Source organism: Macaca mulatta, chromosome 5 (assembly GCF_049350105.2).
Source record: "Macaca mulatta isolate MMU2019108-1 chromosome 5, T2T-MMU8v2.0, whole genome shotgun sequence".
NCBI classification, from domain to species: domain Eukaryota; kingdom Metazoa; phylum Chordata; class Mammalia; order Primates; family Cercopithecidae; genus Macaca; species Macaca mulatta.
The window spans coordinates 39384332-39401313 of NC_133410.1; the positions used below are offsets into that span (position 1 = coordinate 39384332).

The 16982-nt window shown below is 37.5% G+C and overlaps 1 protein-coding gene across 16 annotated transcripts in view; it reads left to right on the forward strand.

The window, feature by feature from the left end:
• Nucleotides 1-14215, forward strand: part of N4BP2 (NEDD4 binding protein 2) — a 97251-nt gene extending 83036 nt beyond the window's left edge. For 11 of the 16 annotated variants that reach the window (XM_078003249.1, XM_078003253.1, XM_078003247.1 and 8 more), the window contains 3 exons: nucleotides 1968-2136; nucleotides 8770-8893; nucleotides 10177-14215. In XM_078003249.1, the coding sequence (XP_077859375.1) occupies nucleotides 1968-2136; nucleotides 8770-8893; nucleotides 10177-10222 (339 nt within the window). In that variant the 3' untranslated portion in view covers nucleotides 10223-14215. The remainder of the gene's footprint in view (nucleotides 1-1967; nucleotides 2137-8769; nucleotides 8894-10176) is intronic. The other 5 variants (XM_028848400.2, XM_078003251.1, XR_013417825.1 and 2 more) reach the window with 4 other exon arrangements.
• The last annotated feature ends 2767 nt before the right edge of the window (nucleotides 14216-16982 follow it).

Genomic DNA, 16982 nt, shown 5'->3' on the forward strand with positions numbered 1-16982 from the left:
CTCAGCCTCCCGAGTAGCTGGGACTACAGGTGCCCGCCACCTCGCCCTGCTAGTTTTTTGTATTTTTTAGTAGAGACGGGATTTCACCGTGTTAGCCAGGATGGTCTCGATCTCCTGACCTTGTGATCCGCCCATCTTGGCCTCCCAAAGTGCTGGGATTACAGGCTTGAGCCACTGTGCCTGGCCGGGGAAGTAAAATTTCTACTTGGGCTCATGTAACATGGTATTTATAAGGAACCTGCTTTTCTTTTCTTTTCCTCCCCTCCCCTCCCCTCTCCTTTCCTTTCTTTTCTTTCTTTTCTTTCTTTCTTTTTTGTAAGGTCTTGCTTTGTTGCCCAGGCTTGGAGTATAGTGATGCAATCTCGGCTCACTGTAGCCTTGCCCTCCTGGGCTCAGGTGGTCCTTCCATGTCAGCCTCCCAAATAGCTGGGACTACAGGCACACGCCACCATGCCCAGCTAATTTTTGTATGGGGTCTTACCATGTTGTCCAGCCTGGTTGCGAACTCCTGAGCTCAAGCAATCCTCCCATCTCAGCCTCTCAAAGTGCTGGGATTACAAGTGCAAGGTACCACTTCCAGCCAGGAATCTGCTTAACTTTTTATGTTTGCGTTTCCATATGGGTTACTTCTTTGTGATTGAGCAGAGAAGAGTATCAGACTGCTATAGGCCTGCGAACCCTAACAGTAGTCCTTGGGGGATAGCTTCTGGGGTAACTACAAGATGTTGAAAGTGAACGCCAAGATGAGACCTAGCATTATCAAAGGATACACAAATAATAAACCAGTGGTTCCTTCTTGAGATAGTGTATTAGAGTTCTCTAGAGAGACAGACCAGTGGGATATATGAAAGAGAATTTATTAGGGGGAATTGGCTTTCACAGTCACAGATGGAGTAGTCTCATAATAGGCCAACTGTAAGCTAGAGAATCAAAGAATTCGATAGCCTGGCTTAAAGCCAGGAGTGTAGCACAGTCGAAGTTCAAAGCCTCAGAACCAGGGATACTGACTGCAGCCCCCAGTCCAGGGCCAAAGGCTCAAGAGCCGCCGAGAGGTAGCTGGTGCAGCTCCCACAGTCTAAAAGCTGAAGAATGTGGCTGGTGCAGGTCCCACAGTCTAAAAGCTGAAGAATGTAGAGTCTGAATTCCAAAGGCAGGAGGAGAACATCTGCCTGTTTGTCCTAGCCAGCCCCCAGCTGCCCACATGGTTGGTGCCTGCCCGCAGGGAGGGGAGGTCTTCTTTCTATCCACTGACACTCAAGTCAGTCTTCTCTGGAAACATCCTCACAGACACACCCAGAAACAGTGCTTCACCGGCCATCTAGGTATCCCTCAGTCCAGTCAAATTGATACCTAAAATTAACTGTCTCATATGGGGGATCGTGTTAAGTTTCCCACTTTTACGACTTTTGGTTCAGAAAATGTTAGAAAGAATGACTCAGTAGTTTAAGGATTACATTATTTTTTATTTTTATTTTTGTTTTTATTTTTGAGACGGAGTCTTGCTGTGTCTCTCAGGCTGGAGTTCAGTGGCGCGATCTCGGCTCACTGCAAGTTCCGCCTCCCGAGTTCACGCCATTCTCCCGCCTCAGCCTCCGAGTAGCTGGGACTACAGGTGCCCGCCACCACGCCCGGCTAGTTTTTTTGTATTTTTAGTAGACACGGGGTTTCACCATGTTAGCCAGGATGGTCTCGATCTCCTGACCTCGTGATCCACCCGCCTCGGCCTCCCAAAGTGCTGAGATTACAGGCTTGAGCCACCGCGCCCGGCCAGGACTACATTATTAATTCACTGAAATTTACCTAAATTTTGGTGCATTCTTATATATTAAACTCATTGCATTATTTAAGATTTTAGATTTATTATTCCCTTTTTTTCCCCCTGTCTTTTATTTGGGGCACTGTTAACTTCCTCATCACCCAAGTAGCAAATATCAAAAGTGTCCCTTGGTGATGTGTTTATGATTTAGGGTACTCTTCATGAGCAGAAGATGAAAGAAGCCAATCACCTTGCTGCCATAGAGATCTTTGAGAAAGTCAACGCCTCGCTGCTGCCACAGAATGTTTTAGACCTCCATGGACTGCATGTGGATGAAGCTCTAGAACATTTGATGAGAGTTTTAGAGAAGAAGACTGAAGGTAGGACTGTGGAAATCACAAGTTTTCAATAGAATATATGTCTTTGCTTGTATTGGTATAACTTGCAAATTCAGGAGAGTCTGAATATGCAGGCTGAGAATATCTGTGCAACATTTGTAAATGTTTGTGTTATTCTTCAAGGATTCTCACTGGTATGATGATTAATATTTTCTTCATTTGTATTCCTGTGTTGTATTTATTAGAGGGAGGGCATGGTGTAATCTGTGAATCCTCTCTGTGACTTATAAATGAGACCTTTCAGGAATATTACATATCTTTGTCCAATAGACATTTATTAAACTTAATAGATATTTCTTGGATTTCACTTTTTCAGTAGATGTTTGATAAAATACAGAAGATGTAAATAAGGTAATAGGATACTCCTGCCTCAGTAGTTTTTTTTTTTTTGGTTTCTTTTTTTGAGACATAATCTCACTTTGTTGCCCAGGCTGGAGTGCAGTGGTGCCATCTTGGCTCACTGCAACCTCTGTCTCCCGGGTTCAAGCCATTCTTGTGCCTCAGCCTCCCAAGTAGCTGGGATTACAGGCAGGTGCCACCATATCCAGTTAATTTTTGTATTTTTACTGGAGACGGGGTTTTGCCATGTTGGCCAGGCTGGTTGTTGAACTCCTGGCCTCAAGTGATCCACCTTCCTTGGCTTTGCAAAGTAAGCTACTGCACCTGGCCTGACCCTAGTATTTTTTTTTTTTTTTTTTTTTTGGAGACAGAGTCTCGCTCTGTCGCCTAGGCTTGAGTGCGATAGTGTGATCTTGGCTCACTGCAAGCTCCGCCTCCTGGTTTCACACCATTCTCCTGCCTCAGCCTTCCGAGTAACTGGGACTACAGGTGCCCACCACCACGCCCGGCTAATTTTTTTGTATTTTTAGTAGAGTCGGGGTTTCACCATGTTAGCCAGGATGGTGTCAATCTCCTGACCTGGTGATCCACCCGCCTTGGCCTCCCAAAGTGCTGGGATTACAAGTGTGAGCCACCACGCTCAGCCTGACCCCAGTAGTTTTTAAATTGAATTTTAGAAATCTTGGAGAAAATCTAGAAAACAATAAAGATTAGAAAAGAGGAACTTTAAGAACCGTTTAAATGCATTATTATTTAGTCCAGAGAGAAGAAAACTCTTCAAATATATAGAAGTGTCGTGAGAGAATATTCTCTCTATAGAGGTTGAATTAATCGTGTTTTGCTCAATGAATATTTGGTTATCTTCTGTATTCTAGGCATCAAGGATAAGGTAGTGAAAAAGACACACAGTCCTTGTCTTTATTGGAGTTTATTGTCTAGTGGGGTATACCATCTAGTAGGGTAGATAACAGTGACCAAATAGTTACATAAGTAATTAGCATTGTGATAAGAAAATACAAGTAGTGGCCGGGCTCGGTGGCTCACGCCTGTAATCCCAACACTTGGGAGGCCGAGGCAGGTGGATCACCTGAGGTCTGGAGTTTGAGACCAGCCTGGCCAACATGGTGAAACTCCATCTCTACTAAAAATACAAAAATTATCCAGGCATGGTAGCATGCACCTGTAATCCCAGCCACTTGGGAGGCTGAGGCAGGGAGAATTACTCTGTAGGCAGAGGTTGCAGTGAGCCGAGATCGGACCCCTGCCCTCCAGCCTGGGCAACAGAGTGAGACTCTTTCTCTAAACAAATAAATAAATGAATAAATAAAATAAGAAAATACAAGTTGTATTTAGAATAAATTCTAAAATCCCTGCGTAATGTCTCTTGCTTACCTCTCCAGTCTCATCCTGTGTTTTTTCCTCCTTTTCTGTGTATTTAACTACACTGTCAGTCTTGACCCCCGTACTAGTTAGACTCCCTGTTCATAACTTCTGACAGTACTCCTGCCTCTCACAATGTTTATAAAAAGCTTATTGTATAAGTGGTTATTAAATGTCTGTCTTTTTGGCCAAGAATTGAGCCAGTGATGATCATGTTTTTTCTTCAACACTCAAAAAGTTTTTGAATAAATGACTAAATAATGGTAGGTATTACTCTCATTTTTTTTTTTTGACAAATAAGATTGTTTATATTGAAAGTATGCAATGTGATGATTTGATAAATGTACACATTGTGAAGTGATTACCACAATGAAGTGCTTTAGCACATACATCACCTATTATTGTTACCATTTTGTTTGTGTGGGATGAGAACACTTATGACTTACTCTCATAGCAAATTTCAAGTATATGATATAGTGCTATTAAATATAATTACCATGCCACACATTAACTCAGCAGAATGTATTCTTTTTAGAACTGAAAGCTTGTACCCTTTGACCAGCATTTCATTTCCTCCTGTCTATTCTGGCCCCTGGCAACTACCATTCTATTTTGTTTCTATGTGTTTGGCTTTTTTAGGTTCCACATGTAAGTGAGATCATACAGATTTGTCTTTCTGTGTCTGGCTTATTTCACTTAGTATAATGCCCTCCAGCCACATCTGTATTGTTGCAAATGGCAGGATTTTCCCCTTTTAAAAATTTTTTAAATTAAATTTTTATTAATTTTTATTTAAAAGAAATAGGAGGTCTCAATGTGTTGCCTAAACTGGTCTCGAACTCCTGGGCTCAAGTGATCCTCCCGCCTTGGCCTTCCAAAGTGCTGAGATTACGGATGTGAGCCACCACGCCTGGCCTGAGCCACTGTGCCTGGTCCCCTTTTTATTGTTGAATAATATTCCATTGTGTCTGTATCACATTTTTTAAATCAATTTATCCATTGATGGACAATTAGGTTGTTTCACTCCAGCCTGGATGACAGAGCGAGACTCTCTAAAAAAAAAAAAAAAAAAAAAAAATTGAAAAATTAAAAAATGAAATGGAAAGTAGTCAGTATTGTTAAGTATGTGGATAAATTGGAGCCCTCATATATTGCTAGTGTAGCCACTGTGGAAAATTTCACTAGTTGTTTGAAAGGTTAAACATATAATTAACCATATGACCCAGTAATTCTGCCCCTAAGTATGTACCCAAGAGAATTAAAAACACAATATGTCTTTACAGAAACTTGAATATGAATGTCTGCAACAGCCAAAAAGTGATAGTAACCTAAAAGTTCATTAACTGTTGAATAGAGAAACAAAATGTGGTAAATCCATACAATGAAATTTAATTTAGCCATGTGGAGAAATGAAGTACTGATAAATGCTACAGCATGGATGGACCTTGTAAACATTATTCTTTGTGAAAGATGAAGGCAGATAAAAAGCCGTATGTTGTATGATTTCATTTTTACCAAATGTTCTGAGTATGTAAATCTAGAGAGACAAAAATTAGATTAGTGGTTGCTGGGACTGGAATGGTGAGAATATGGGCAGTGACTGCTACGAGGCACAGAAGTTCTTTGTGAAATCATGGAATGTTCTGGAATTAGTGGTGGTGGTTGCACAACATGATGAATATGCTAAAAACCACTTAATTGCATCTTTTAAAATGGTTAGTTTTATGTTAATTTTATCTCAATTTAAAAAATTGTAAGAATTAAAAAAGAATTAATAATTTGCCTCAAGGTAACACTTGGTCAGATCCAAGATGCAGATCCTTTCTGGAGGCCAAGCCCCATCTCTAGTGCATGCTTCCACCCGTGGTAACCTGTAGTTACGTCAGTCACCACCAGGTGGCAGTATTGTTGAATAGAAATGAATCCAGTGGAAGATTTGTGGCTCTGACCTGCATTACTTTTTGTCGTAAGATTAAGAAATGTTAAAATCGGAGATGAATTTTTTTAAAAAGAGAGACATCTGGACCTTATGTCCCTTCTGATTGAAATATGCACTGCTACCTATGAATCATTTTTGCCCCCAAATCAAATGAGGAGCAGATCAAACCTTTAGAACTGACTACTGTTTTACAAGGATTTACAGGGGACAGAGGAACGTGTTAAACAACACCATGGGGATACACTCAGCAAAATCCAGATTGTGAAAATCTAGGACAGGCTGGGTGTGATGGCTCTTGCCTGTAATTCCAGCACTTTGGAAGGCTGAGGCAGTCAGATCACTTGAGGTCAGGAGTTTGAGACCAGCCTGGCCAACATGGTGAAACCCCGTCTCCATTAATAATCCAAAAATATTAGCTGGGCCTGATGTCTCAGGCCTGTAATCTCAGCCACTTGGGAAACTGAGGCAGAAGAATCGTTTGAACCCAGGAGTTACAGGCTTCAGTGAACCGAGATCGTCCCACTGCACTTCATCCTGGGCAACAGAGTGAGACTCCGTCTCAGAAAAAAACAAAACAAAAAAAAGGAAGTCTAGGATAAATGATCCAATTTTTTTCAATAAACTGTAAAGAAAAACACCAGGGGAGGGGAAACTTTGTTACTTAAGAAATATATCAAATAGAATGTATAGACTTATTTCAAATCTTGATGCCAACAAATCACTGTAAAAACATATTTTTGAGATAATTGGGGGAAATTTTTGGAAATTAATGATATTAAGGGACTTTTATTAATTTTATAAGATATGATGGTGCCATTATAGTTATGCTTTTTAAAGGAGTCCTTATCTTTTATGAGGTACGTACTGAAATATTTGCAGTTGAAATAAATCTGGAGTGTGCTGAAAGATGAGTTAAACAGTTTTTTCAAAGGTGTTAAACAGCAAGAACAGCCTGTATTTGGGAAACTAAGCATATACATTAATTCATGCAACAAACATCTTTTGAACTCTTACTTGAGGCATGTGAGTCAACTAGAGAATATTTTCATAGCAATAAATGAACTATTAGCAGGTGATAATGGTAGAAATGATTGAGCTAAGTGATAAGGGGAGCCGTAGTGAAGAGCATGAGTTATGGTTAGAGATTTAGTTGGGCTTTTTCTGTAAGTAAAGTTTTTCTTTTTTTTTTTTTTTTTGAGACGGAGTCTCGCTCTGTCACCCAGGCTGGAGTGCAGTGGCCGGATCTCAGCTCACTGCAAGCTCCGCCTCCCGGGTTTACGCCATTCTCCGGCCTCAGCCTCCCGAGTAGCTGGGACTACAGGCGCCCGCCACCTCGCCCGGCTAGTTTTTTGTATTTCTTAATAGAGACGGGGTTTCACCGTGTTAGCCAGGATGGTCTCGATCTCCTGACCTCGTGATCCGCCCGTCTCGGCCTCCCAAAGTGCTGGGATTACAGGCTTGAGCCACCGCGCCCGGCCAAGTTTTTCTTTTTGAGATGGGAGTCTGGCTCTGTTGCCCGGGCTGGAGTACAGTTGGTTGTGACCTTGGTTCACTGCAACCTCCCCCTCCCAGGTGCAACCCATCCTTCTAACTCAGCTTCCCAAGTAGCTGAGACTACAGGTGCATGCCACCATGCCCTGTTAATTTTTATATTTTTAGTAGAGATGGGGTTTTGTCATGTTGCCCAGGCTGGTCTTGAACTCCTGAGCTCAAGTGGTCCACCTTCCTTAGTCTCCCAAAGTGCTGAGATTACTGGCGTGAGCCACTGTGCCTGGCCAAAGTAAACTTTTATATGTAATATAACATTCGTAAAGAACAGTGTCCAAAACTATAGGTATATAGTGCAAAAACTTTGTAAAAAGCTCGTAAAAAGGTTTTATACAATATACCTAGAATTTTGTGCACTGTGAATACCTTTGTGAAACTAGCACTCAGTTGAATTTTGAACAACATATTGCTTGAAGTAATAGATATGGATTAGAGATGGGGATCATAAACAGACAAGGAATTAGAAATGCAAGAGCAACATATTCTTTTAAAATTCCAGGCTGATACCATCTTGGAGATTTGATACTTGAAAAACCATTTGTTTGTATTCTATTGGCGTATTAGGACAATTTAATAAGCAGACTATGGAATGTTTATATTGTGTGTGTGTATTTTCAATTTATTAATTCATCTCATTGATAGTTTTTTTGTTGTTGTTGTTATTCTGCTACAGCTTTTATTAGTTTTCAGGATTTATATCCTTGATTTTCACAAGGTCATTTCCAAAGTGGAACTGCAGTATTTTAGGAGGCTGTGACTCCTTTGATGTTTTAAGAACTATCTATTAGAAAAAGTTTGTTAACAATTGATTATCTTTAACAGTAAGACTGCAATCTAGCTGTGATTAGTGGATTTGCTAATAGCTATTACTGGAAGATAATCTATAAACTAGTTGCCATCATTATCCCTTTTTCCTGATGAGAAAATAGGTACAAAAGAAACTTAAGTAACTTGTCCATGTTCACACAGTCATTTAGTGGCAGAGCTATGATTCCGAACAAAGCTTGATGGCTTTAGAATATTTAATTAACAGGGTTGTTGTAAAGATTCTTAGTTAATAAATATAAGCCACTTAAAGCAGTATTTGACTCCTTTTGTGTAGTAATTATTAGGTATCATTAATGTTATTATTGCCATTATCATTATTTCAGGGACAGAAATCTCTTTCCCCATAAAGGAAGAAGTCCCACTTAAATCTTTTGATGGATAGATTACAATGAGGCTATGTGTTTTAAAACACATTAATTTGGGGGCTTTTTGAGATAGCAAATCTATCTTACTGTTTTGAGATGGCAAACCCCAAAATCCTCTTGGAAACAATTTCATGTACTTGAGCAGCTAAGGTTTACGTTTTCTACTGAGAATGTAAGATAAATGAATTTTAACTCCCCTAATTTCTGTTGTAACAGAATTTAAGCAGAATGGTGGGAAGCCTTATTTGTCTGTGATTACGGGGAGAGGAAACCACAGCCAGGGAGGAGTTGCTCGCATCAAACCAGCTGTCATTAAGTACCTCATAAGCCATAGCTTCAGGTGAGTGTAGATTTCTGTTATTGATAATGGCAACTGCCCATATAGAGCTGTATCAGAGATTTCTGCGAGTATAGATTTCTGTTTTTGATAATAGCAGTAGCCCTCATATAGCTAGGTAAATAAACACTAATAGCATACTCAGAACAATCTGTTAAAATAGTTAACGAAATTTAATCATCTGATTTCAGCCACAGATTCATGCTTAAATTATGATATAACTTTCCCTGCTGGATTTATGTTGTCTGGCAAACCAGAAATAAGGAAAAATGTGTTTGTTGCCGATAATCATCTGATAAAACTTTCATAAATTTAAAGTTCTAAAAGAAAATATGTTTATTTGATAATATGCAAAATAATTAGGTAATATGTATCATATTTTAAGATTTGCTATTCTTCTTTAGAAAGGAAATAAGTATTTGTGGATTTTGGATGGAATTGGGTGGCTTCTATTGAAATATAGTTATAATTTAGGTACGTTTAAACTTTAGCAGAAATATTCCATTTAATATGAATGTATTTGTTTTCATAAGTTAAATGCCATTAATGACCTGTGTTGACAAACATGAAATGTTCTTTTTCATTAAGTGATAATTTAATAACAGAAAATGACAAGAAAGTCAAAGATGAAAAATCCGTTGATGGATAGATTTCCTGCAGATGTGTATCATTAACTCCTACCCACCAATTTCAGTGTAGCATATTTATTTTATGCCATGTAATAAGATGTTATTTGGCTACATTATTGAAAATGGTAGCATAAGTTATGAGCATAAAACAGGTGACACATCAGAGTTATTTTTATAAAAGGAGTAGTTAGACTGGAACATTATCATGTTGAGATTAATTATCTATTTTAGAGACTAGTCTTCCTTTAAATTCTTTACGGATAGAGCTGAAAGCATTGCATGGCCAGATTAATCAGAATTACCTGATATATCAGAGATTTCTTCTTGGTGCTTTCATGATGCACCAAAACTTTATTCTTCCTACAGCATACTCTTTTTCATGAAGGTAAAATTCAGGCCTCAAGAGTTTTAACAAATCTTAAGTTATACTAACTACTAAGTCAGGAGCAACCCCCAGCTTTAAGATTGTATTTCTTTTGACCGTAGATAAAAGGAACATAAACCTAGATGTTGGTCTTGGATATTGACTTAATAAGGGTTAATACTTTGGCAGTAAATATTATATTAAGCATAGGTACTTGGAATTGATTACAAGGTATATTCCTTAGCTAATTTGAAATTTTCATCTTTAAAATAACTCTTTTCTCATTTCTGCAGGTTCTCTGAAATTAAACCAGGGTGCTTGAAAGTCATGCTAAAGTAAAATAGACGTCCTTGAATTAGAAGTATGAAGGTTTGTAGGTTAAAATTACTTTTATTTGCAGTAATTCAGTCAAGTCTACCCTAAAGGTGTGTTTTATTATAAATAATATTCAGTTATGAAACAAAAAAATTATGTTTTTGCAAAATCCAAGCGAGTTTAATTTGCTTTTTTACTGAATCAAATGCAAATGTTACCTGTTAAAAATATTACAGAGAAATTTTATTGATTACAAAATATCTAAGAAAATTATCAGCTACAGTTTTAAAGTTTAAAATGCTCTGATTGTTTCTCAGAAAAGGTTACCTTCGTATTAACTGTTGTGTGACATTTAGTAATGTCCTAAAAGTCTTCTGTGAGAGGTATTTAAAGTGCTTTGAGACATGATTCATGCCCCTCAAAGGGTGGTATTAAAAGAAGAAAAAGACATAGTAGTGGGTAGTAAAGAAAAAAAGGAGATCTAACAAAAACACTTGAATATTTTTTATTTTCAAAACTAAACACATAAAATGCTTTTATTTTGCCATATCCTACAGGAAGGAAGACATGCTTTTGCCCTTTTTTCTGCTTTGTATATGACCTTCATCTTTTACCTTTTGTTCTGTTTTTCTGTGTGCATTTTATAGGAAGAAAGTTGGGTCTGAGATTATATTGTAATTTCATACTTTCTATAGACAGAAAAGTTTTCAGAGAAAAAGAAATGATTAAATATCTTCCAGATGTTGCTGCCTTATCAAAATGCTTCTAGAACTGTCTGTATAAGTGGTATTTCAGACAGTACTAAATACTTATATTTTATTTTTGAGGCATGTAATTTTAAAACTGCAGTAGCTTAAAATTCTATTAAACAAATGTAGAAAATATTTTGGTTATAATTGGCCTGGTGCGGTGGCCCACATCTGTAATCCCAGCACTTTGGGAGGCTGAGGTAGGTGGATCACCTGAGGTCAGGAGTTCGAGACCAGCCTGGCCAACATGGTGAAACCTAGTCTGTATTAAAAATACAAAAATTAGCTGGGTATGGTGGCATGTGCCTGTAATCCCAGCTATCGGGAGGCTGAGGCAGGAAAATTGCTTGAACCTGGGAGGTGGAGGTTGCAGTGACCCGAGATCAAGATCACACCACTGCACTCAGCCTGGGTGACAGAGCAAGACTCCATCTCCAAAAAAAAAAAAAAAAAAAAGAAAGAAAAAAAAATATTTTGGTTATAATCATAAGAGGAATCACTTTTGTTTTGAAAAAGAGCCAACTTTCTCAAAGGAAGCTTTCATTAACTTCTGTCGTTTGGTTAGCTAATAAATTCTGTTAGTATGCAAGTTAAACTTGTGTAAAGAAGGTTATAATATGGTAAAGTGTAATTTTCCAATATGAGATAATGGCTTAAATTTGTCTTTGGAGATGGAGAATATTTTCAACATATATAATTTTAACGAACAGTTTTGTTGCTTTTTGTTAAGCTTAAAAAAAGAAATTTAGATCAGGAATTATAGGATTGAGCTGGTACCAAAAGAATCCTGAAGTACAGAATGGTTTTCCGAAAGAGCAAACATTTCAATGAAAATAAAACCCCAGAACATTTTTTTATATATCATGATTGCATGCTTTTAAAATAAAGAGGCTTATCATTGAATTTTAGTTCCATAAAAATAAAAATACATGTTTATTATTTAGAAATGGTTAGTGACTGGTATTGAAGTATTGTTCACACTTACGTTTGTAATAATTTGTTTAAAGAGTGCCAACAGTTTAGCACACTTTTGTAGTCTCTAGAACAGTTCTATACATTAACAATAAAGCAATTCCTTTAAACAACTTACTATAAAACTATAATTGTTAATGAAATAAGATATTCCTTTTTGTAAATTAGTATGATTTAAAAGTATGAAAAACAATGTTAAAATGTGGAGTTACTGGAATGTGTGCAGCTGCATACTAACTCTGTGTTTTTATATTTCCTTACCTGGTTTTAAAAATCATCACTTTTGGGCACTTCAGCTAGACTTATTTCAATATTATAATTATGATTAATGAAGGAGCAGTCAAAAGAAGTAGAGGTGTGGTATTTGTGGGCAGAACTCAAATGAAAAAAGCTATATTGTTTACTTGTTTACTTTATCAATGTTACTATTATGCCTTATTTTGATAAATCATATATCTTAATCATTGTTGATAAGTATACAGGCAAAGTTTGAGCATCACGTATTTTTATGAAGCTGCTTAATTACAAATTGCCTCCCACGCCACTATCTAGCATAGTTTAAGAAACACATAATTTTGAAAGAAAAGTTTATAATCCCTCCTTTCTTTTTTTGCCCATTTCTAAATCCTGTATGCCCGAGGTAAATATAGTTTGGGGATTATAAAAGATTTCTCTATTACCCATTTCTAAATCCTGTATGTCAAAGATAGTTTGGAGATTATAAAAGTTTTCATGTATTGGTGTAGGTTGAGTATCCCTAATGAGAAAATTCAAAATCTGAAATGCTTCAAAATCTGAAACTTTTCAAGCACAGATATGATGCTCAAAGGAAATACTCATGGAGCATTTTGGATTTTACATTTGTAGGTTAGCGATGCTCAACAAGTAAATATAATGCACATGTTCTAAAATCTCCCCCCAAACCCCAGCAATCCAAAACACTTCTGGTCCTAAGCATTTTAAATAGGGGATACTCACTCAATCTGCATATTTGTGCCAATACATGACTCATTAGAATGATTCTTTGTAAACTTAATATTTTAAAAGTACAGCACTTCTATAGTTTGGAAGGTTTCAGTAATAATTATATTCATTCAGTAGTCTCTTACCATTATCTCCCAGATGGAAAAAGAGAACTAATGTGGAAACCTCAGACGGTGTCCAGTTGGACCAGGGCGACATTAGACACTTAACAGTATTTTCAGTCTGTCTGTCTCGTTATTCCAATGAGAGAAATGGAAGTGGTTTTTTTTTTTTTTTTTTTACATTTATTGGCTCTTCATATTTCTCTACATTATTTATAAGTTGCAGTTTCTTCAGTTGGTTAGTATTTCCATACTGTTTGCAATTTTATGGCCTTTAAATATAGGACATATTATATAGTAGAAATTTTGACTTTAAAGCATCTTGAGTAGTATATTTTGAGAAGAAAAGCTATACTGCTCTTCTGGATGGTTTCCATCCTTTATTTAGGTCTTTTCTTTTTGAATTCAAGTGTTTTGTATGCTTAGAAAGTGGACATGTATAATAGTGAGATTGGTTGTTTCTGAGCTGGAAATTGGAAACTTTTGAAACTCAGGAAATTGCTCTGACAATGTTTTAACTGCTCTCAATTTAAGAAAATGACTAAATGTATAAGAAAGACAAAAACCACTTGTGCTGTTTTTTCCAAGTGCTTTTTCTAAGTGCTTTTGCATTGTGCAATGAGGTGAAGTTTGGTAATTTTTCTGTGAAGTAGTTAAATATTGCTAATTTTTATTTCCACGTAAAGAAAACAGATTTAATGTTTATGTGGCCAAAAAGTGTCATTTAAAAGGTAAAGTAGTTTGGGTAAAATGTATGTACATGGTGCTTATTTTTAAAATGTGATTCAAGTTTACAGTATTACTTAATGCTTCTTTACAGAATTTAATAGAGAAACAAGGCTAGAACACATCTATAGCCTGAAGAGCCGTTTATAACTTCATATTATGTGATGACAAAGTTCATTATTTTCCTTAAAGTTGAGCAATTGACTTTTATGGTCCAATGATGAACTTATTATTAATAAATGATTGGATTAACTGTGAGGCTTCTCATTAAAATACAATATTGCAGCTATCAGTTGGAGAATATATTATAAAATTTTCAGATGGTATATCAGAAAAATGTTTTTATTTGTACTGTAAAGAAAATGTAATTTTGCTGTTAACTCTGTACTTTTTAAATTGAAAATGTTTTATAAATTTGCTTTTAAAATTTCTTATGAAACCATTTGCAAATTACATACTTAATTTAATAAAATACTTTAGCCACAGTCCAGTGTGAGGAAATCTTTCATTTGATGTATTAGGGTTAGTGGTTTAACTATTTTAAAATATTTTTATGTGTAACTTTGTAATTTCAGGGGGAAAGTGTCATAAAAATTTTATTTCTGTACCACAACTTTTCTTCTATTTTAAACTATTTTCTGTAGCAAATAAGAGTCCACTTTTGAACCAGATAAATGGATTAGCTATGGTTTCTCTCCTCACACCCTGTATCTTTTGACTGACATCAAAATTAAAAATTATATCTCTTAGAGGCCGGGCGTGGTGGCTCATGCTTGTAATCCCAGCACTTTGGGAGGCTGAGACGGGTAGGTTGCTTGAGGTCAGGAGTTTGATGCCAGCCTGGCAAACATGGTGAAACTCTGTCTCTACAAAAAATACAAAAAATTAGCCAGGCATGGTGGTACACACCTGTAATCCCAGGCATGAGAATTGCTTGAGCCAGGGAGGTGGAAGTTGCAGTGAGCCGAGATTGTGCCACTGAACTCCAATCCAGCCTGGGCAACAGAGTGAGACCATCTCAAAAAAAAAAAAAAAAAAAGAATCTCTTAGAGACTCAAGTAATGCTTTAAATAATATTAATGACCTTTGGACTTAATATTTGAGTCCAAAGCAGAATAATTCACTCATTTCGCAAAGACTTAAAAACATTTATCTAACAAATATTTAGAGCACTTGTTACTGGGGTTACAGTGTAAATGCGATAGAGCTTTTATCCAGAGTTATAATTATTCTTATCAACTACTATGTGTATAGTGACTTATACTGTAGGATACTTTTGTGTATGTTATATTTTAAATCTCAAGGGAGTTTTATTACGTAGGTAGTGCTATCCCAATTTAATGAATAAAGCCACATAGAGAAGTTAACTGGTTTGCTGTTTAATGTCAGAGTTGTATAACTTGAACTTGCGTTCTCTGACTCCTAATATGGAGCAGCTGCATTTGTCCTCAGAGAGAGTAGTTACTTATAAAGAGATAATATTCTACTGTTCTCTTCAGAGAGTTGTGGCTCCACAGTATATGTCTTTGAAAACCTGCCATTTGGCCGGGCGCGGTGGCTCAAGCCTGTAATCCCAGCACTTTGGGAGGCCGAGACAGGCGGATCACGAGGTCAGGAGATCGAAACCATCCTGGCAAACACAGTGAAACCCCATCTCTACTAAAAAAATACAAAAAAATCTAGCCGGGCGAGGTGGCGGGCGCCTGTAGTCCCAGCTACCTGGGAGGCTGAGGCAGGAGAATGGCGTAAACCCGGGAGGCAGAGCTTGCAGTGAGCTGAGATCCGGCCACTGCACTCCAGCCTGGGTGACAGAGCGAGACTCTGTCTCAACAACAACAACAACAACAAAAAAAAAAACCTGCCATTTATGAGTCTGCCTTCTTCCTTTATAAGAAAGGTGGTACTTTGGAAAAACCCAAAATACTAATGGCAAAAGGTAAAAGTTTATTTCTTTCTTCCCATGAAATCCCAGAGATAAAAATTCCAGGACTGCTGGGAGTCTTCTTTTTCTTGATGCTTTTGGGAATCTAGGAAAGTTCACCATTCTGCCATACCCAAGATATTGGCCCTCATTTTCCTAGGCCAGGTTGGGTGGCCACATCTCGAACTCTCACATCTGTATTCTACTGGAGGAAAGACAAAGAAAAAGGGAGCAAAAGGCAAGTGCTAGTGATCTAAAGATGATTTTTGGAAGCTGCCGTAGGAAACTTCTACTTACATCCTATTGGCTAGAACCTGGTCATGTCACATCTAGTTGCAAGGGAGGCTGGGAAATTATCTATTTCAGACTGCCATGTTCTGCTGAAATTTGGTGTTCTCTTGGTGGAAAGAGAATGGATATTAGGAGAATGAATAGCAGTCTCTGCCACATCATTTTTTTTTAATCATTATATGCAAATAATGTGAAAATTAGTTCTTGATATGTTGATGACTTCTAAGTGTTAGGAAATAAAAAAAGAAAATAACAGGTTTTTTTTGTTTTTTTGTGTTTTTTTAAGATGGATTCTCACTATGTCACCCAGGCTGGAGTGCAGTGGTGCAGTCTCCTGAGTAGCTGTGATTACAGGCACTCACTTCCACGCCTGGCTCATTTTTGTATTTTTAGTAGGATGGGGTTTCGCCATGTTGGCCAGGCTGGTCTCGAACTCCTGACCTTAGGTGATCCACCTGCCTCAGCCTCCAAAAGTGCTGGGATTACAGGTGTGAACAATCGCACCGGGCCGGGGAATTTTATTCAGGGAGGGTTGCTCTATATGATCCTGTTCTAGCCTCAAGTAGGAAAAAACTAAATGACATGGACTAGCTAAAAAAGTGCTAGTGGCAGGAAGTACATTAGTCAAAACATGTTTTTGGCATTGCTACATTAGCCTGCCCTATTTAATATAGGATATATGTACAGATGGTTCCCCACTTAGGATGGTTTGACTTATTTTTCAATTTTATGATGGTGTGAATGCCATATGCATTTAGTGGAAACCATCCTTCAAAGCTTGAATGGTGATGGGCTAGTGATATGCGGTGCAATACTCTCCTGCGATGGGCAGTGGCAGCGAGCTGCAGCTCCTAAGTCAGCCCCGCTAACGTTAACTTTCCTAAGCACATTTAAGGTAGGCTAGGCTAAGCTATGATGTTCAGTAGCTTAGGGGTATTGGATGCATTTTCCACTTACAATATTTTCAACTTACAGTGAGTTTATTACATAAGTGACTCCATTGTAAGTCGAGGAACATCTTTATTTCACATGCATCTCTT